We start from the raw sequence: 21,656 nt of genomic DNA on the forward strand, positions 1-21,656 counted from the left end.
TAATTAGTTACATTAAAACAACATGTTATCGAAGGGATTGGACAAGAATCTTGTGAAGAAAACTCACTCGATTTAACACTTAACCACAACCTACTTGACCCACATTGCAATCATGTTTGACTAAATGACTTTGAAATTTAAAGTGACAACCTAATGGAATTATAATGGAAATATAACATCAGAATGAAATTAAGAATATTCTACTTAGCTCAAACGTTTTATATATAAGCATCAGTTGCCCTTGTCTGGCATAATTGTGATATAATTCTTGTATATTTCTTTTTACTGATCCTTAAATCCCTTTGAAGCAAAAAGCAAGCCCCCATGGCCTTCAACATTAATTAATTATATTGGCTGTAGTCAATGCTGGATCCAAAAGCTACTACAACTGTAAAATAAGCATACTTCAAATACATAAAAGTAATGATTTCAGTAAATTGTCTGCAGAAATTCACATTTACGTGTAACCCAATCCGTTTGTAAACATACAGAACACTCAACCATGGGTAGACTACTAGAAAGTAATGCCCCGGTAACTAGTTACTTGATGAAACATATGCATTCTTGATTTCACCTATTCAAAGACATGTTTTTCATGGCCCAATCTGAGATCATTCGGCAATTATCTTTGAAACATTTGTTTGAAGACTATACAGAGATCATCTTTAAAATTTATTCAGTATTGATCAATCAAAAGACAAGTCCAAATCATTCTGATTTCAGTGAAAGGCAAAGTAAAAATTACACAGCTCCAAATCGAAACCTTAGGATTACCAGTAAATATTACATCTCATAAAAGCGACAGTAATGCCTATCTATGTCCGTCTCGAGATGCTATTGGTAACTAAGACCACTCAAGGTAGTACACCAAAAAAAAGAAAAATCAGTACATCTTTGATATATATACAGATAATATGAACTCCAGTGTAGGGTTCTAGATTTTCTCTGAGAAGTGTAAGCAGTATAGAAACAACGTTTAGATCATACAAACTCTGTCAAGAAGTGATTGCCTTGTCTTCTCTAGTATTAAGCAAACTGCGTTCTGCTTCTACTTTAAGGCACTGCAGCAACGAAAGACAGTATTACTTGCTTATCATTTATCTAGATTGCTAACATACTGAAAACTTTTGGAGCATGATTGTGCTATGGAAATTAACAAGTAGAAAGCTGCCTCATAATCTATCCTATAAAACACTGCATGAAATATGTCATTTCACTGAGTTGTGGAAATCTATGACTAAAAGTAAGCAGTAAAACTGCAACCAGTGGATAATTTCGGAGTTGTCACAAGTCAAAACCCAGGAACAAGAAGCCCAAACAATAAAAAGTCGAAGAACTACTTTTGAATTGATCATCAGTGAACCAAATAATCAATATGTGTGAACTTGCAAGTAACCAACGGAAGAGGAAAGTATACATCATGAATGTTGAAGCAATAATAACTCATGAAGTAGATATTACGGAAGTCATCAGAACATCCTGGCTAGAGATAGTCTCAAAATTTGTCAGCATCTTCAAGAGTTGTTAAAAAGCCCACTCCACTAAGTTATCAAATCTTCGCAACTGATAATTGCGAAAAAACATTACCATCGCTGTAAAATGCATTGTAAATGCTTGTAATATTTTCAATATAATGAAAGACCTAAGACAGGCTAGAAACTGATGAGTCGATGAATGAATTCACTGTGAATAATCAACTTGGTAAACATATAAGGCACATAAAACCAACCAGACAGAAACTGATGAATGTTATCAATAATAGAGAAGAAAAGGGCAACTTTTATTCAATTAAGAAGGGAAAGTATTCTTCAAAAATAGAAGAAATGATGACAAATTATTTTTACAATATCTGTTACTCCTTGATAGCATATTCGTACTTCACACATTATAACTTCTCAAGGTTGTTAGGCACAGAATTATATCCAACACAGTTGTCAATTTACAACTGGCATGAAAATTTCCGATCACAATTGCTGACAGCAATGATAAACGTAAGGCATAGTGTTTGGATTGTTGCACAGAAGGTCGTATTAGAAGTTGTCCATGAACTTCAAGCATTGAAACATTTCTGAGACATTTCTAAAGTAAAAGACCACTCTCATCAAGAATCACCTTACAATGTGAAGGCTAAGAACGTAGCAGAAGGCAAAAGAAAGTTTCTTGACCCAGGAATATCAAAAGAAACTCAAAAAAAGGAACCCATGGGGAATATAAGAACTCTCAATTAGGAAACAAGTGATAAGGAACAAGAAAATTATATTATAATATGGGAAGTACAATTATGCAATGTAGGAAATGTAATTAGTATTGGCACTCAAAAAAGGTGCACCAATCCCAGCCAAGTAAGCAATCAATTATCCTGTTAACAGAGTGGCCCAAGTAGGTATGATAACAAGGGTTGTCCAAAACATAAAATCACAGGGATGTGTCTTATGCAATTCGGGTGTTATGAGCACAAAACAGCAAAACAAAATCCACTCACATGTGAAGGAAAAACTAATAGCAAGTATATCAGTAGGAGAAGAGATTGTGATAATGTACACTGTATAGAAGCAATGTTGCAAATATTGTTTTGAAGAATGTATTGGACAGCACAAAAAAGAAACTGTAACACCCCCAGGTACTGTAAATATTTTGTTATTTACTTTTACTGCACCAGACTCAGTAACTTATGGGCTTAGTGAAAATCCTAGTGAAACTTTACTGTCTTAAAAGTTTTATTTTAATTTATTTTGTTGTTTAAAAAAAAAAATTATGATAAGTCTTGGAATTCATGGGAAAAGACCCTAGATGAAATTTTCCATTACCAAACAGTTAGATACAGTTACTTCCTCTCTCTCTCTCCCCCTAGAGATAAAACATCTCAGTGGGAAAAGAAGCCAAGGAAAGTTGGAGGAAAAAGGCTGGAGGCATCTTGACGAAAAGAGAGAAAAGAGATTTGAATTTGAGGAAAGACGTTGCCATCGGGGTATTTTTGAGCTGGACTGAGAGCCAATGGAAACCCTAAGACAGACTTGAGTCTACAAGTTCTTGGTTGGACTGGGAGTCTTGATGCCAAAGAACAGACCTTTTTAGGTCACTATCCATCTATTGTTCTGGAAACTGAAAGGTTCAAAGGGACAATTGGACGTATTTTCCATTCTCATTGGTTGGGAGGAGAGGTCTTTCTCCCAGTTGAATTCCTTGGCTGTCTGAACCTATTCAGATAAGTATATTTTAAATTCCATTTATGTAATTATAAGAAATGAGTCTTTCTGGAAATTTATTGGTCCTTTGGAGGAACAGTGAATGGAATGGCAGTTTGCAGTAATAGTAGTACGTGTTTTGTGGAAGAGTTGGTTACAGTTTCATTCAATGGTAATGATAAAATAGTAGTTCTGCTAAGAAAAAAAATAGAGAAATAAAGCTTGGGGTCTTCAATTAAGGGTGTTTGTGCATAAGGGAATTTCTGTAAATCTTATAATGTTTGGAGAAGGAAAACTAGTTATATGCCTACAGGAGAACCACAACTGTACAAAAAAGATTGGACAGGAGGTCCCTGAAAGTCTGCCATCGCAGGGGAAACCCATAAACCCTGAAGTATTAACAAACCAAATAGGATTAGAGAAATAAAGCTTGGGGTCTTCAATTAAGGGTGTTTGTGCATAAGGGAATTTCTGTAAATCTTATAATGTTTGGAGACGGAAAACTAATTATATCCCTACAGGAGAATCACAACTGTACAAAAAAGATTGGACAGGAGGTCCCTGAAAGTCTGCCATCGCAGGGGAAACCCATAAACCCTGAAGTATTAACAAACCAAATAGGATTAGATTTAGTTAGATTCCATGCGGCAAACTGAAGTCTGTCAAGGAGCAGTCTGGGTCTTCGTATCTATAAATGCTTAAGGTATTCGTGAAAGTGATTAACAGATCCCAGGAATTCAGGTCCACACACACTCAGCAATTAATGAGAGATGATCCTAACAAAATAAAAGAGAAACTAATCTGGAACTTATGCGCAAAAATATATACAAGACAGACAAACTAAAAGTAAGCATATCCAGTCCAGAATTTAACACAACTTCAAAGGAGAAAGCAATAGAATGGAACCAAACGTTCAAACCATGGAAGTAAATTATTTGTAAGTAAACAATAGAAGGTAAAGGATTTGGACCAAAATCTAGCAGGAGTCCCGGTTAGACATAAGGCCAAGCTAGTGAACCCAGCAGCCGAATGTACAGTCTTGAGCCTGATATAAGTAGTCGATAATAATGACCTCTTTAAAACAGTAACCCAACAAGTGTGTAAACAGAGATATATTATATCTTCATCAAAGTAATGGCATTCATAAATTGTATGACTTAACAAACAGAAAAAATTATAGATACACCATAATTATAAATAGTCCATGACGTCGACAGAAACAAATAAGGGTTTCTATCAAACCCTAATCGTTTTACAATAAATAACAAGTATTCAAATAGAATCTTGTTGCATTATGGTAAAGATTCATTGTGCTTCCCAATTAATTCCAATTACAAACAAGATACGAAATAACCACTGTCAGAACAAACTAATAGCATATATTCATAGTCAATAAGTTATAGAGAAGTCACTTACAGCGCATTTGGCGCCTCATCACAATAAAACTAACTCTGCCCTCATTAAATTAACAAAGTTTAACCAGGTTCACAGTGGACATCGTTCATAAGACAAGGAACAAAATATAACTTAAAACCCTGAATGGCTAGCACCAAGAAAACCTATAACGTCTCAGAACTAAAACCTCGACCCTAGATGAGACCCCAGAATAATATAGGTTTGCATCAGTGTTATCGGAACTGAACCAGTTCCGACAAAACTGGCCGGTTTGGAGCCAAAATTGGTCTGAACTGGCCCTCCGAACCGGTTGCGCCGATCTGTGTGGGCCCACGTCTTATGCAACCAAATCACAAAATAAAAGAAAGAGATAGATTAACGACTTCAAAAGTAGTCTCTTCCGGGGGGCAACCTCCTTTACATTACATAAATGAACAATTCTTGAATGATACAAATGACAAGACCTCATTTCTATATATAGGAGTCTAAGGGGTCACAATATAATCAGAGCCGACATAACAATAATAATGTAAGGGCACAATAATAACAATAGCGGGCTTCCCCGGATGCGGGTGTCGAGTCGAGAAGTACAGGCATGCCACATGCAGCGCATGGGCTGCCTCGTGTAAATCCCTTAGCTCCCCGAGGGAGGCCGTCGTATGGCAATTAAGCCACCCAAGTTGATAATGCATTCAATGAAGAAGAGGCGGGGTAGATGGAGGAGCAGGGCGGAATTAATGTGCACCTGCAACGAGAATTTGGGGGAAAATATCACAGGTTTGATGGCTCGTTCAAGGCATATTGGCCTGAGGAAAGTTGGCGGTCGTGGAAGCATAGCAAGCTCCGGCCAAGCACTGTTTCATTCCCCTGCAGCCTGGAGAATTGTCTTTGCGGCCATTCTGGTTGCTGGGTTGGGAGGAGAGGGCAATTTGATGCTTTGCAGCATCAAGTCTGGAAAAGGAATTGTTGGCTCTCAAGCGAAGGTTGCCAAGGGGAAAGCTGGGCATCTGAGAGTGAATTGGAAGGAAACTGCTGCTGCTACCAATTCCAGGTTCACCATCGAGTATACAGAGGTAGCTTTAGACTTACAATGGCTAAACTTCGCGAACGACAGCCATGCAGAAGAGGTCCATCTAGAGGGTCCTCCTCAAGATCACCTGCAGCAGATGAGCACCACCACTGCTGCTGCTGCTACTGTCACAGGAGAGCTAGAGCAACCCCGCTTCCCATTCGACAATATGTGGAGGTTGGGGGTTCCTGTGAAGGGAAAACGGAGCTCCCGGCTTTCGGTTCCGTGGTTTTCACCTTGCCAAGCACCGAGGATAATGCAGGCGTTAACGCCCATATCTCCATCATGTTTACAAAAATTCCAGATGAAGAACATCTCCAGGACCCGCAGGAAAAACAACTGGAAGACTTGGGCAGGGAGATCAGTCTTGGAAAAGAACACTCGTCTGTGGAAAAGAATGCTGCTGAGGTGCTTCCAGCGTCTGTGGCTAGAAGCTTGGGGGAATCAAGTCTGCAAGACCGCTCCCCTCCGGTGGGGCCACCTCCTCCAGGTGTGGAAGAAGATACATGGCGGAAAATGTGGGAAGGGCGCGCGGAAGGTGACGGGTGGGCTTATGTCGTGGAAGATGCGAGCCTGGCTGAGGCGGCAGATGCATACTTCGCGTCCATCCAGCCATCTTCAGCTCGTCTCCAAGATTGAAGCTGTGGCGGGTAACGTCTTGATTTTGTCTTTTGGTCCTCTGGCTTTTGCTTCCTCTGTCTCAGTCTTTTGGCATTCGCTTCTTACTTCTTGGTCCTGGTTAATTCTGAGTCTTTGGTCATGTCTATGGTCTTGCCTCATCACTGGGAAGTCGAATTGGATAGCTGACATCAGTAACATAGTCACGCTTACATTTGTCAGATATAAAGGTCAGACTATCTCTGCTGCTAGCCCCTGCGTGGGCAATCATGTGTCTAGTTCATTGTCTTGAGAGTTTGGTCCGTTGCTGCCCCTGTGTGGGTTTTTTGTTTTCATGGATATTCAGTTTGGTTTTGGAGAAGCTGCCCCTGCGAGGGAGCTATAAGGTTTACAGTCAGGAGTCCCAGGGCTACTCTTCAGGCTCTAGAAGGCATGTCATGCAGTTTGTAATCTTTTTGTACATATAATATATTACTTAGATAGTTTTCACAGAGAAAAAAAAAATAACAATAGCGGGCTTCTATGGAGCACAATAAGAACAATATGGGGACAACATGGGCACAACAATAACAATAAGGGGCTACAATGACTAATAATAAAGGAATACGCTAGTATTATAAGGACCTAACATGCCCCTCTCCTTCAAAAAAGTGTTGTCCTCAACGCTTGAGTAGTTTTGGATACTTCTGTATAAAATTCTCATCCTCCCATGTGGAATGTTCAGCGGGTAAGTTCTTCCACTTGATGAGATACTTTGAAATTGATCGATTTTGTAGCTGTCGAGTTCTTGTTTCTATGACTACTTCAAGTTCCAACATGATTTTCCCTTCCTCGTCAAGTTCTAGCAATATTGTTTGAACTGGGAGCTTGTCACCTATAACCTTCTTTAAGCATGAAACATGGAAAACTGGGTGCACTCGGGAAGATGAAGGAAGCTCCAATTTGTATGTCGCAGCACCAATCTTTTTGAACACCTTGTACAAACCATAATACTTTGCTGATAATTTATTATCCTTCTTAACTTGCTTGAGGGACATTTGTTTGTATGGTTGTAGTCGTAGAAATACCCAGTCACCTACATCAAAGTTTCTTTCACTGCGATGTTGATCTACGTATTGTTTCATTCTATTCTGTGCCAAAGTGAGGTTATCCTTTAAGAGTTGGAGAACTTGTTGTTGATGATCGATGTGATCTTCCACTGCTTGAACCTTAGAATTTTCTCTTAAATATGATGTGATGGACGGTGGATGATATCCATAAGTGCCATAAAGGGGGTCATTTTTGCTGTAGTATGGAAGGAAGTGTTATACCACCATTCAACCAGAGGTAACCATTTGACCCATTGTGTCTATTTATCAGATACAAAGCAATGAAGATATCCTTCCAAACATTTGTTCACTATCTCAGTTTTCCCATCAGATTGAGGATGATAAGATGAGATATGAGCTAACTGAGTACCTAGACAAGAAAATAATTTTGTCCAAAAATTTCCAGTGAAAATGGGATCTCTGTCGCTTACAATAATCTTTGGGTTTCCATGTAGCTTTTGAATTGTTTCCATAAATGCAGTAGCAACTGTACTGGCTTTAAATGGATGAGATAATGCACAAAAGTGTGCATACTTGGTAAGTCTATCAACTACCACTATGATGACACTCTTTCCTTTGGACTTGGGTAAACCTGTGATAAAATCCATTGAAACCTCATCCCAACATTGACTTGGAATGAATAAAGGTTGTAATAAATCTGGGGTCTTAATTGTCTCAACTTTATTTTGTTGGCAAACCAAACATTCCACCACAAACTTTTGAATATCAGATTTAAGGCCATCCCAAAAAAATTCCTTCTTAACCGTGTGGTAAGTTTTTAAAAATCCTCAGTGCCCTCCTAAGCGAGAGGTGTGCAATTACATAAGAATCTTTTGTTTGAGTTGGGAATTCTTACAAAGGTATAAGCGATCTTTGTTCCATAACGAATCATTTTTCCAGCTGAATGTATCAGATGTACTAGGATCTTGTTGTAACTTTTGAATGAGTGCCCACACTTCTTCGTCATTCTTCCATTCATCCCTTGCTTCGTTTATCCAGTCTAGTTGGATAATAGAAATGGCGCAAAACAATGCTTCCACGTCCTCATCCTTTCTTGAGAGTGCATCTGCAACAACATTTTGCTTCACTTTTTTGTAGATGATTTCAAAGTCATACCCAACATCTTTGTGACCCATTTTTGCTTCTCTTCTAAAGATAATCTTTGTTCTAAAAAGTATTTAAGACTGTCATGCTCTATTTTTACCTTAACGTGTCTTCCCATTAGGTAATGTCGTCATTTCTTAAGTGCATGTAGTATTTCCAACATCTCCTTCTCATAAATAGCTTTGAGTAAATACTTTCCTTTGATTGGATGACTTTCGAAAGCAATGGGTCTTGCTTCTTGCATTAAAACAACATTAATTCCATTTCCTGAGGCATCACATTCCACAATAAAGGTTTTTGTGAAGTCTAGTGTAACTAAGACTAGTGCTTGGCACATTGCTTTTATAAGATGTTCAAAGGCCTTCGTTGCCTCTGGAGTCCAGGAAAATGAATCTTTCTTCAGTAATGTTGTTATAGGTGCTGCTATTCTCCCATAATTCTTAACAGACTTGCGATAATACCCTGTCAACCTGAGAAATCCCCGCAGATGCTTTATGGATGTGGGGATTTTTCATTCCTTAATGGCTTTAATTTTGCTAGGGTCTACCTTAACACCTTTAAGAGATACAATATGACCCAGATATTCCACCTCTTGTACTCCAAAGAAACATTTGGAGGCTTTTGCATATAATTGTTTCTTGTCCAATAGTTTGAGTACCCTGTCAACATGTTGAACATGATCCTTCCAAGACTTGTTGTAGATTAGTATATCATCAAAAAATACTAACACAAATTTTCTAAGGAAGGGTTTGAAAATGGAATTCATCCAAGCTTGAAATGTAGAAGGTGCATTGGTAAGGCCAAAAGGCATGACCAAAAATTCATAATGACCCTCATGAGTTCTAAATGTTCTTTTCGTAATGTCTTCAGTCTTCATTCTAATTTGATGGTATCCTGAATGAAGATCCAACTTGGTGAAGTAAATTGATCCATGCTATTCATCCAATAATTCATCAATGACACCCTGGATGCGGGTGCAATTACTGCCTGTTAATCAAATTGCATGCAATCACGGCAGCTGTCCAACCACTTGGACGAATCTGGCAGTCCACACACTTCGTCATCAGTTGATATGAAAGGAGAAGAATGCAGAATTAAGGCTCTGGTTATAGCATTCAATGTGCATCTGGTTCGAGATCCTCAGCCAAGCGATTTAACCATGGCGCGCTCTCTGGTGTTTGCAGCTGATATTCGCAATCCTGTCCTCCTCTGCTCGCTATGCTTTCCGCACCCATGCTCTGTTCAAGGTGTATGGAAGCCCCTCTGGTTTCTTAATTTGGTTTATTCCGCCTGTGTCTGGTCGCCTTCCCTCCAGTTCCGGTCATCCTATTTACCTAAGCTCCTTGCGCACCCTGCTATGTCTCGACGTCGCGGTGTCCCCCGTCGTGGAAGCAATTCTGGTACTCGGGGCGTTTCTTGGCATCGTGGTGGCTCTGCCCCTCAGAACATCACTCCTTTAGCCTCTGCCTCTCCATCCTCTCCGCCTTCTGATCATTCTCGGCCCTCTCTGAATAGCTCCTTTCAAACTACCCGGTTCAGGTTTAGGAGTCGGCTCAATAAACCTTTAATCTCTGCCACTATCACTGTAATTTTTTCGGAGGAGGAAGATGAGCTTACAAGCTCGGACGACATCTCCAGGGCTCAGTCTCAGTCTCAGAATACGAGCGAATTTCAGGGTGAAATGGCTGGAGTAGTACTCAATGACAACTTCAAGCAGAATGAGGATGGACTTCAGGAAGCCCCTCAACCCCAGCCAGCATCTTCACAAGAGCAAATTCTTGCTTGTGAACCAGTGCACTTTTCTGGAAGCGTTCTGAATCTCGTTATTCCCCCAGATGGCAGTATGATGGGAGCTGGAGATAATGAAATGGTGACCTGGATTGGCTCCCCCAACCAAGCAAACGTGGACGTGACAGGCTCTCCTCCTGTTGTATATCTGATCCAAGAATATTATGATAACAGAAATAACCCAAGAACAATAAGATTGAAATAGATAGAAATGCTTCTTTATTATCAAACCCTTAAGGTAGGGCAACACCATACATTCACTCCTTAAGGAAGGAGAACACTCCACAAGCCATATGCCTGTTCATACAATAATTCTTCACTCTATCTTCATATGGAGTCTCTAGCCTTTATATAGGCCTCATACATACAATACCATGTATCATTACCATGGTTTCTTCATACCATCAACTAATACCATGGGCCCCTTACATTATTATTAACTACTTGTGGTCCCTTACATGACATGGGTTAACCACCTTATTTATTACTATGGCCCCTCCCATTATTACATTATTACCTGGGTACCTCCCTTGGTACCCCATATTATCCCCCCTAGGTACATAACATTCCACCCCCCTCTGATACCAATTGTTGTAGCTCCGATACCACTTGTTGTAGATCTAATCGAAAAATATATAAAAATAGAGAATAACCCAATAATAACAAGATAGAAATAGATAGAAATGCTTCTTTATTGATCAACACCCTTAAGGTAGGGCAACACCGTACATTCACTCCTTAAGGAAGGAGAATACTCCACAAGCCATATGCCTGTTCATACAATAATTCTTCACTTCATCTTCATATGGAGTCTCTAGCCTTTATATAGGTCTCATACATACAATACCATGTATCATTACCATGGTTTCCTCATACCATCAACTAATACCATGGGCCCCTTACATTATTATTAACTACTTGTGGTCCCTTACATGACATGGGTTAACCACCTTATTTATTACTATGGCCCCTCCAATTATTACATTATTACCTTGGGTACCTCCCTTGGTACCCCATATTATCCCCCCTAGGTACATAACATTCCACCCCCCTAAACATGTTTCATCCCCGAAACATGGGAAGAACATAAATAATAAGATCTACTCAAGAGAGTAGTCCACTGATACCATGCACGTGCATCTAACCATCCAAGAGAAAGGTGAACCCTCGATCTCGCTGGTGCCTCGCTCACTTGAGATGGAAGTTGACCGTGGCCGCTCTTCTGTGTTGATGAGTAGTGGGTGGATCTTCTCTCCTCGCGATCCGTCATGTGACGACTTGGTTTCCATCTTGATGGTTGTCTCGCTGGGTGATGTGGGTGATGATATGTTGAAGTTTTAACCCACGATGGCTTTTGCTTGACTTCACCCTGCTGTGGTGCCTGTTGTGGTGTCTTCTTTGTCAATATGACTTCAACCATTGAGCCCTCCTCTGATGTATCATCACCTATAACCTTTTCTTCTGCCGCCTCTGTTTGTGTTTGATTGTCGATCATCAAAGGCTCATCATCTGATATGTCAGTCCCTTGAACATCTTCAGCCTCCATGTGCTCTACCTGTTTATGGATGGAAATATCCTGTAATGTAATTTTCTTCTTTTTATACCATAGCTTCAGGAATTTTTTCTGCACATTAATATTGATAGTACCCACAGATTCCATCCAAGGATATCCCAAAACAACATCGATATTATCCATCTCTGAAGCATAAAAATCACCATGAAACACATACTTATCCATAGAAAGCTTCAAATCCTTATAGATTTGAACATCCTTATCATCAACCTGTGTATTTTCAATTTGTTTTGCTGGGACTTGCAATTTCTTTGTCAAGTTGATATTTATGAGATTTTGCTTGCAACTCAGATTTATATACACAATGATTTTCTCCTTCTGAATCAATCCATGAACCTGCAATAAGGAGACACCTGTAGCAATTAAACCCTTATGTGTCTCATTCTCCTTTTTTCTAGCCCGAGACCATTTGTCCAAAAAGACTTTTTCAAATTCTGCATCTGAAATGTTGGTCAACTGCTGGTGGTCAAGTGATAACCACCAATTTTTAGCCTCATCTCTCATACTACATGTTATTGGAAGCCTCCAATATTTCCCATGTGAGGACTTGTATCTTTGTATAAATTCTTCAATAGTAGGACCATCATCTGTTCCTGTAAAATATAGAATCTTGCTAGAAGCCATGAAGAGGGTTTTGAAAAAACTTGGCGAAAATTTGAAATGGCCACAAATCCGTCAATATTGCTCAGAATCCTTCTTATGACCTATTTTTAGAAATGGAACCATCATTCTGCATCTGCCCATGTGATAGAAATTTTGATCCAGACACTAGAATTCCAGATCTGCGCTGCAACTTTCCCGCCGTCACCCAAAATTTCTGAAAAAAGAGCTGATTTTAAATCAGCGATATCTTCCTCATCCGGACTCCGATTCGCCTGATTTTTTTTTTTAAATCAGGTGTTTTGTCACAAGGATTCCATATCTACAATTAGATCTTACAGATCTGGCACAAGGACGTCCAGATCTGCGCCGCAAATTCGCTGGCCCTAAAAATTCTCTGCAACCCCACTGATTTTTAGATCAGCGATATCTCCATCCGGACTCCGATTCAACCGATTTTTTTTTTAAATCGGCTATTTTTTCACAAGGAATACAGATCTGCAATTAGATTCTGCAGATCTTGAACCAAAACGTACAGATCTGATCTGCAAATTCGCCACCCAAAAATCCCTGCAAAAAAAAATTTCTCCACGGTTTGCCCAAGAAAGTGCTCTGATACCAATTGTTGTAGCTTTGATACCAATTGTTGTAGCTCCGATACCACTTGTTGTAGATCTAATCCAAAAATATATAAGAATAGAGAATAACCCAATAATAACAAGATAGAAATAGATAGAAATGTTTCTTTATTGATCAACACCCTTAAGGTAGGGCAACACCGTACATTCACTCCTTAAGGAAGGAGAATACTCCACAAGCCATATGCCTGTTCATACAATAATTCTTCACTTCATCTTCATATGGAGTCTCTAGCCTTTATATAGGCCTCATAAATACAATACCATGTATCATTACCATGGTTTCCTCATACCATCAACTAATACCATGGGCCCCTTACATTATTATTAACTACTTGTGGTCCCTTACATGACATGGGTTAACCACCTTATTTATTACTATGGCCCCTCCCATTATTACATTATTACCTTGGGTACCTCCCTTGGTACCCCATATTATCCCCCCTAGGTACATAACACCTCCGCATGATTAAAGACTTCTGGCTTAAATGCCATGACAGCAGTCCCTCTTCTGATATATGGTACTCAAGTTATGCTTCCATGGTTCTCTTTTGTCCTATCTGTGCATGTCTCAGGCTTCTTTTTGATATCAGCATGAATTGTTACAGTCTTCAGGTCAGAAGCCTGGTTTTGGATCTTTTTGTAATAGAAGCTTTAAAAGATAGTATTTCTGTAAGCGAACAGCTACCTCTGAAGCATAGATCAACTATAGGACAGTCTAGTTTTTTGTCTCTCAAGCTTACTTCAATTCTTGCTTCAAAAACTCTCAATTATGTAAAAGCACTGAAGTTTGCTATATGCATAAGTCTCTTTGGTGAAGGGCAGGCTACGCCCCCCTCAGAGGTTTAATCCTCTCTGTAATATTTTTATCTTTTTTAATAGAATAGTCTTTATCCAGAACAAAAAAAAAATAAAAATAAAAATAAAAAAAAATAAAAAAATAATTCATCAATGACAGGAATGGGAAATTTATCTTTAATAGTGAGCTTGTTGAGCTCCCTATAATCCGGACACATGCTTCATGATCCATCCTTCGTATGCACCAATACTACTGGAGCAGAGAAAGAATTTTGACTAGGTTGAATTATACCGGCCTCTAGCATTTCTGCAACCATATTTTCAATTTCACTCTTTTGGGCATAGGGATATCTATAAGGCCTGTTGTTTGGAGGAACACTTCCTGGAATCAAATGAATAGCATGATCATGATCACGAATGGGTGGGAGGCCTTTGGGAGTCTCAAATACCTTGGAATGATTGTCCAAGACTTTTTGGAGATCTTGAGAAATAGATGATTTCAATGCAGGAACCTCTAGCGAACATAATTGTGCAATTATGCCTCGTTGTTCTTTCTTTAGAAACTTTGTCATGTCGTTAGAGTTGATTATCTTTCCCGGTTTCCCTGCGACGCCCCTTAATTCAACTTCCTTTCCTTCCGAAATTTTTTTCAAAAAAAGTTCTTGAAAGTTAAAAGCTATCATACCCAAAGATTGTAGCCTTTGGACTCCTAATACAACATCAGCACCACCCATTGGAATGGAAAGCACTGGACTATTCAATACATATTCTCCCATGGATAGCTTGAAATTATGGCATTTTCCAAAGCAATTTATGGTTCCGCCATTTGCAACCATCACTTGACACTCTAGTGTTAGAAATACAAAGCAATTCAATTCCTTGGCTATCTTATATTGAATTAAATTATGGGTACTTCCTAAATCAATCAACACTATTACCTTTTTTTTCTTGATATGTCCTTCTATCTTGAGAGTTTGAGGAGTGGTAATTCCGGCCAATGCATTACAAGATATGGTCGGATTCATTTCTTCTTTCTCTAGAGTTTGTTCCTGGTTCTCTTCTTTTGATGTTTCTTGTTCCTTTTCTTCCTCCTCTTCATAATCTATGTAAAATAATTTCTTCTCCACACACTTATGACCTTTAGTGTATTTGTCATCACAGCTGTAACAAAACCCTTTTGCTTTTTTATCTTCCAATTGTTGTGGTGTCAACCTTGTAAGTTGTTGAAGGCTAGGGGCAACAACACTTCCATCTTTATAGTTGTGAGTGGTAGGCTTCCTTGTTGCCATAATTTTGCTTTCAATTTTTTTGCCAGCCTGAATGTCTTCTCCAATGAATCAGATTCCCAAAGGCGAACCTTATGTTGAATGTTATCCTTTAAAGTCCCTATGAACACATCAATCCTATGCTCCTCTGGAATATCTTTTACCTTTATATTCAATTTTTGGAAGTCCTCAGTGTGCTCCACCATTGAACCCTTTTGGTTAAGATTTATCAATTAGCTAAAAAAAGTGTTGCTTTTTGTGTCCTCATAATGTGTTATCATTTCTTCTATAAAAATTGCCCAAGTGACAATTTTGTTTACGAGAGCAAAGCCATCGATACCATACAAACTAATTGGGTTCCAAATATAAAATTGCAATGCGTACATTTTGTGTGTTTTGCACATTATGAAGATCGAAATATTGCTCCATCTGTAGTATCCATGTTACGGGATCCTTGCCATCAAACTTTCTCATATCGATCTTTGGAACATGGTGGGTCTTCAATCCAACGTTAGAGTCTATCAAATCATTATTAACATTTCCTTTGTTCTCATCATGAGTTTCCTTTACTACCCTTTCGCCATCGGTAAGCATTTCTTGTAGCAACTTTGTCAAATCTATATTCAAATCTTCCATGTTGCCTTTAAGTTTTGCTTCTATACCATCCATCTTAGCTTCCATGCCATCCATCTTAGCTTCCATTCCATTCTTTAAACCATCCATCTTAGCTTCAATTACTTTTTGTGAGAGCGAAATTTGTTGCACTTGGTCTCGTAATTTTGATATATCATGTTACATTTCTTCCTCTTCTTCATGTGTCATAGTAGAGATTTCGGGTTGCTTACTAGGTGTTTCCATTTTCTTTCTTCGGGTCATCAATGAATGATAATTATGCTTCACAATTCCCTTTGAATCACTTCAAACTACTTTCTCAAACAAAACTTATGCAAATTTTTAAAAAACTACACACCTTTTTTCCCCTTTGTATGATCTCAATCATGAAACGATTGTAACTCTGTAATTTCGGATCTCCAATTTCTGAAATTTCTTCCTGTGATAGCCCTCTGAATCCTCTTTCCAACCCCACAAGTATGATCATGATTGGATTTTTCAAGAAAGAGTTAAGCCCAATCTCTTGTGATGACCTGATTATAGACTGGTTCAGTAGAGCAAACTTGTACAACATTCCACGTGTCACTGTTTTGACCTTCGGCCCTGAAAATGATACCCAACAAGCTACAATCTGTCCTCTTTCTGTCACTTCTTACGAAATTTGAATCTGATTCTCAAAGAGAAAGTTATGACGATTTTCCCAAGGTGACCTATTTGAAATCGAATTCGAGAGCCTGCAAAAACCCTAACTTCCTCAGTTCATATCTCTGAAAATATAGCAAAACAAGATCTAAAATTCAGTCACGAGGTTCATCACAATTTCGGCTCAAATGGGTTTTACAAATTTTGAATCTTCGTAGAAAAAAGTTATAGCGAAAATTTCACGATGACTGTTTGAAGCAGCAAAACCGTAGAATCCAAAGCTCTGATACCAATTGTTATGCAACCAGCTCACAAAATAGAAGAAAAAGATAGATCAATGACTTCAAAAGTAGCCTCTTCAAGAGGGCAACCTCTTTTACATTACATAAATGAACAATTCTTGAATGATACAAATGACAAAACCTCCTCTCTATATATAGGAGTCTAAGGGGTCACAATATAATCAAAGCCAACATAACAATAATAATGTAAGGGCACAACAATAAAAATAGTGGGCTTCTACGGAGCACAATAACAATATGGGGACAACATGGGCATAACAATAACAATAAGGGGCTACAATGACAATAATAATAATGGAATACACTAGTATTAAAGGGACTTAACACCACGGCCACACGGCCTTGCCAATAATTTTTTTTTTTTTTCAATTAGTTTCTCTAATTTCTAAACCTAATCTATCCCCCTCCTAAAGCTATTTAAACACCCCCACCCCCTCTATTTCACTCACTATTCATTTGAGTCTCTTGTAATTCTTGAGCTGAGTTCGGTGAGGAGAATTTGGAGAGTTTTTTATAAGGTTGTTCTGAGGGAGATTTTTTTGCAGATTTGAAGAGTTGATTGGAGTCTTGGAGAGCTACTGGGTTGGAAGATTTTTGAGCTATTTCAAAGATTTTTTTCCCAGAGATCTTTGGGTTTTCTTTAGTGGTTTTTGTAGCTGGTGGAAGAATTTTTTTTATTTTGTTGGGGCTGCTACATAGCTGATTTTGGAGCTGATTTTCTCCAAAAAATTTAGAGGGTAAATCAAGGAAATTTTTGCCATTTTTTTGTTGCATTTTTCTCCAAAAATCAGCTATTTTTCTCATAAAAATTAAAAACCCCAGTGTTTTTATGCAGATTTGTAGGGGCTGCTCCATTGCTAATTTTGGAGGATTTTGGAGTTGATTTTCTTTAGAAAATTAAGAGCGAAATTAAAAGTATTTTTTTCAACCATTAATGTTCTATTTTTCTTCAAAAATCTATTCTTTTCTTCCCTTAAAATTTTAAAACCCCAATTTTTTTATGCAAAATTCAGAATTTTAGATTTGTAATTTTTTGTTGGAAAAAATATTGTGGCCGTTATTTTCTTCTATTTTTTTCTCAACAATTATTGTAATTTGCAAGGTTATTTTGAGGGATTTTATTGGCAAATTTCTGAGGGAGATTTTGGAGGTCATTGAAGAGTTTATTTTCAGATTGGTTGGAGTTTCTTTTCTTCTCAAAATTTACAAATCTTCTACAAGTATTTCATTGTTTCTACTCTTTTATTTTTCTCTAAAAAAATATCATAAAATTCTAAAAACCATAGGGTTTCTATGCAGATTTTTCATTTCTTCCTCATGGCCCCCAAAAACAAGAATGATCCAGCTTGGGTTCACTGTTATTTAAATGAACAAGGGTTAAAAGTCTACAACTATTGTGGGAAAAAAGTTAAGGGTGGGGGGATCCATAGAATCAAATAATACCTAACATATTGGAGAAGGCAAGTAAAACCTTGTGAAAATGTTTTTGATGATCTTAAAACAAAGATGTTAAGTTTAATTGAAGCCTTCAATGAAGAGAAAGGAAAAAAAAGAGACCTGAAAAAGATATAGCCAAAAGTCAAAAAGATGATGCTACGCTTAGTGACCCTAATTTTGAAAAATATGTGCTCAGTTTTGAAGATTCCTCTAGTTTTCCTACTAGAGTTGAAGAGGGTAGTTCAAGTGGTTTAAACTTGAAGAGGACAACAGCCCATAAAGGGATTGACTCCTTTGTACCCCGCACCACCCTTGGTTCTCAGCCAACCCTTGATACTAAATGGAAAAAAATAAAGGAGGAGCTTGCATATGAATGCATTGCTAGATGGTGGTATGATGCAGACGTACCTTTTAATGCTACTAATTTTTCATATTATCAGCTCGTGATTGATGCTATAACTTCATGTGGAGCAGGCTTCAAAGGCCCTAGCTTTCATGATATCAGGGGGCCACTTTTACAAAATGAGGTCCAAAGAATAGAAGAGTATCTTACATAGTTCAAGCAATCATGGACCAAAACAGGATGCACAATTATGTTTGATGGATGGACTGATAGTAGACCTCGCACAATACTAAATTTCTTAATTGCTTGTCCAAAAGGTACTATGTTTCTCAAATCTATTGATGCATCTGATCAGGTGAATGATGCACAATTGCTATTTTTCCTTTTGGATGAAGTAGTTATGGAAGTAGAGGTTGAAAATGTTGTACAAGTTATCACAGATAATGCCTCTAACTATGTTGCAGCTGGAAACACAAAGGAAAAACACCCCACCATTTGGTGGTCTCTATGTGCCGCCCATTGTTTGGACCTCATGCTTGAAGATATTGGCAAAATTGAGTGGGTGAAGAAGTGTGCGGAAGATGCAAAACCCATAACTAGGTACATCTACAACCACTCATAGGTTTTGAACATTATGAGAAAGCACACAAGGGGTAAAAAGCTTGTTCGATCAACCATCACACGATTTGAAACCAACTTCCTTTCGATGCAATCCCTTGTTCAACAAAAAACAAACTTGAGGAAGATGTTTTCATGTGATGAATGGAATTCATCTCCGTGGAGCAAAAAGGCAGAGGGGAAACAGATGGTTGACCAAGTATTTGACAAAAGACTTTGGTCAAAGGTAGAGGAAATTGTGTTATTTAATGAGCCTCTTGTCAGAGTTTTGCAGATGGTGGACAGTGATAAACCTGCTATGGGTTTTTTTTATGAGACCATGTATCAGGCAAAAGAATAAATAAAGGCAACATATGGGAATAAAAGACAAAAGTACAATCCTCCATGGAAAATCATTGATGAAAGATGGAACAAACAACTCCATAGACCTTTACATGCAGTCGGCTACTCCTTAAATCTAAGGTATATAATTTTGGATTTCAATTCTGATTGTTTGTAAGTTTTAACTTTTAACTTTTAGTTTTGTTGACTTGATGAATATGTTTTTGTTTTTCGAATTTTGAAGTTACCATTACACTACATATTTTGAGGCTGATTGGGAGGTTTTAGGGGGATTGTATAAATGCATTGAGTGAATGGTCCTAGATTCCAAGACTCAAGATGAAATTCATAACAAGCTCTTGAATTTTAGTGAGAGTATTGGTACCTTTGCAATTTCTATGGCTATAAGAAATAGAGCAAAGAGTCCCCCAAGTAAGAACTGTTAAAATTTGCAAATTCTTATATTAATAATTTACTCATTTGATTTCAATTTAAATTTTGCAATTGTTGGGTCTAAGTTTCAACTTTCAACTTTCAAATTCATTTGCTAATAATTTTTTTCCTTCCACCCTTTTTTGCAGCCTATTGGCGGCAACAATTTGGTAGTGAATGCCCTCAATTGCAAAAATTTGCAATTCGAATTTTGAGCCAAACATGTAGTGCTTCAAGGTGTGAGCAGAATTGGAGTGTGTTTGAGCGTATACACACTAAGAAGAGGAACCGTTCGAGGCAAAATCAGTTGAATGGCATGGTTTTTGTTTAGTACAACCTTAGATTGAGGCGCAACCAATTGCTGAATAAAACCCCTGAAACAAGCAACATTGTCTTGGATGACTTTGATCCAACATTTGAATGGGTCGTTGTTGATTTTAGGTATGTTCTATGCTGAGAGCAATTTACTTCAATTTTTCACATTAACTCAATACCAATTCCAGATTAGCAATCACATTTAGCATGATAGTAAATGCAGATAGAACATAAACATAAATCGCAGAAGAACAAGCCAAGACAAGAGGACACAAGATGTGGCGCCAGCCAGGGACAAACCCCAATGTGGGGAAACCCTTGATCAAATCTTCTTATGTTAGTTCAGTAAAGAGAGAGATAGTACATATACATCAGAAGTCAACATTTTGACTTATCAAAATAAGAGCAAAGATCTTCTCTAAGAAGATGACACATGAGGTAGCTGATCTGAACTCAGGTGAAGGCACACTGCTTCAACTGATCCTCCAAGGTGATTCCATCACCATGCTGCACCCATCACAGAGTCGTTCTCATCACTGATGCTATATCATTCATCATGATGCACAACTGTCACTGTGCACTATGCTGCATCATTCATCATGCTACACTAAGCTGCACAACTATCACTGTGCACTATGCTGCACCATTCATCATGTTGCAGTAGGCATTGTGTTGCGTCCAATCACTGAGCTACTCATCATCACCATTTTGCTGCATCCTTCATGCTGTTGCAATATATTATGTTGTTGCATTCATTCATGCTTGTTGTAATATATTATCATTATGTTGCACATACAGCATCCAATATGCTACAACCATTTACACTTACCAACCTTAGCTGCTTGCTATGGCTTGTAGCCTAGCAGAGTAGCTAGGCCATAGTAGCAGACTCCTTCAACAAGTCCAAATGAATGGCTTCTCCTTCAATCCTCTAATGTAGAGACAGCTGCTCTCAAACATACCTAATTCATGCGTTAGAACAACAATCTTTAACTATTGTTGCTAGGCTTCTTTGCACAACGAATTAGGGCTTCTGTAAGACTGAGATTAGGGCCTCTTCTAGGCCTTCTTGTAGCTGTGTATAGGGCTACTAAATTGAGTCTAACACTCCTTTTTAGACCTGCGGCTAGTCTTCTCAGGACAACAGATTAGTATCATTGTTGGACCTGTGTTAAGGGCTTTGGAATAGCAGCATAAAACACTTGTTAGCATTGTGGTTAGGGCTTGCTAAAAGGCCACCCCTTGCTGCATTCAAACCCTTAATGAAAGCGGCCTAGGACAATGTATTAGGGTTGAGGTATAGTTGTAGTTAGATCTCCTTTATGTTGTAGATAAACCCCTTATTGATTGCGTCCTAGGGTACATAAACAGCTCTCCTCGCTGTGTTATAGAATCCCTTTTTGGACAGCAAAGGAGCCTCCCATGTCTCCTTCATGACTGCTGTTAGGTTCTCCCTTTTGGACTGCAGCTATGACCCAAATAGGACAGTGTATTAGACTGTTAGGGCTTCTCC

The 21,656-nt window shown here is 38.4% G+C and overlaps 1 protein-coding gene across 1 annotated transcript in view; it reads right to left on the bottom strand.

Moving 5' to 3' along the window:
- Positions 1-659: 659 nt before the first annotated feature.
- Positions 660-21,656, bottom strand: part of LOC149160214 (syntaxin-71-like) — a 347,967-nt gene continuing 326,970 nt past the window's right edge. The window contains exon 9 of the mRNA XM_089436674.1: positions 660-1,061. Coding sequence (XP_089292800.1) covers positions 1,049-1,061 — 13 coding nt within the window. The 3' untranslated portion in view covers positions 660-1,048. The remainder of the gene's footprint in view (positions 1,062-21,656) is intronic.

This window comes from Pinus tabuliformis, chromosome 5_2 (assembly GCF_031772625.1).
Source record: "Pinus tabuliformis cultivar Carrire ecotype Pingquan chromosome 5_2, CPIR1, whole genome shotgun sequence".
NCBI lineage: Eukaryota > Viridiplantae > Streptophyta > Pinopsida > Pinales > Pinaceae > Pinus > Pinus tabuliformis.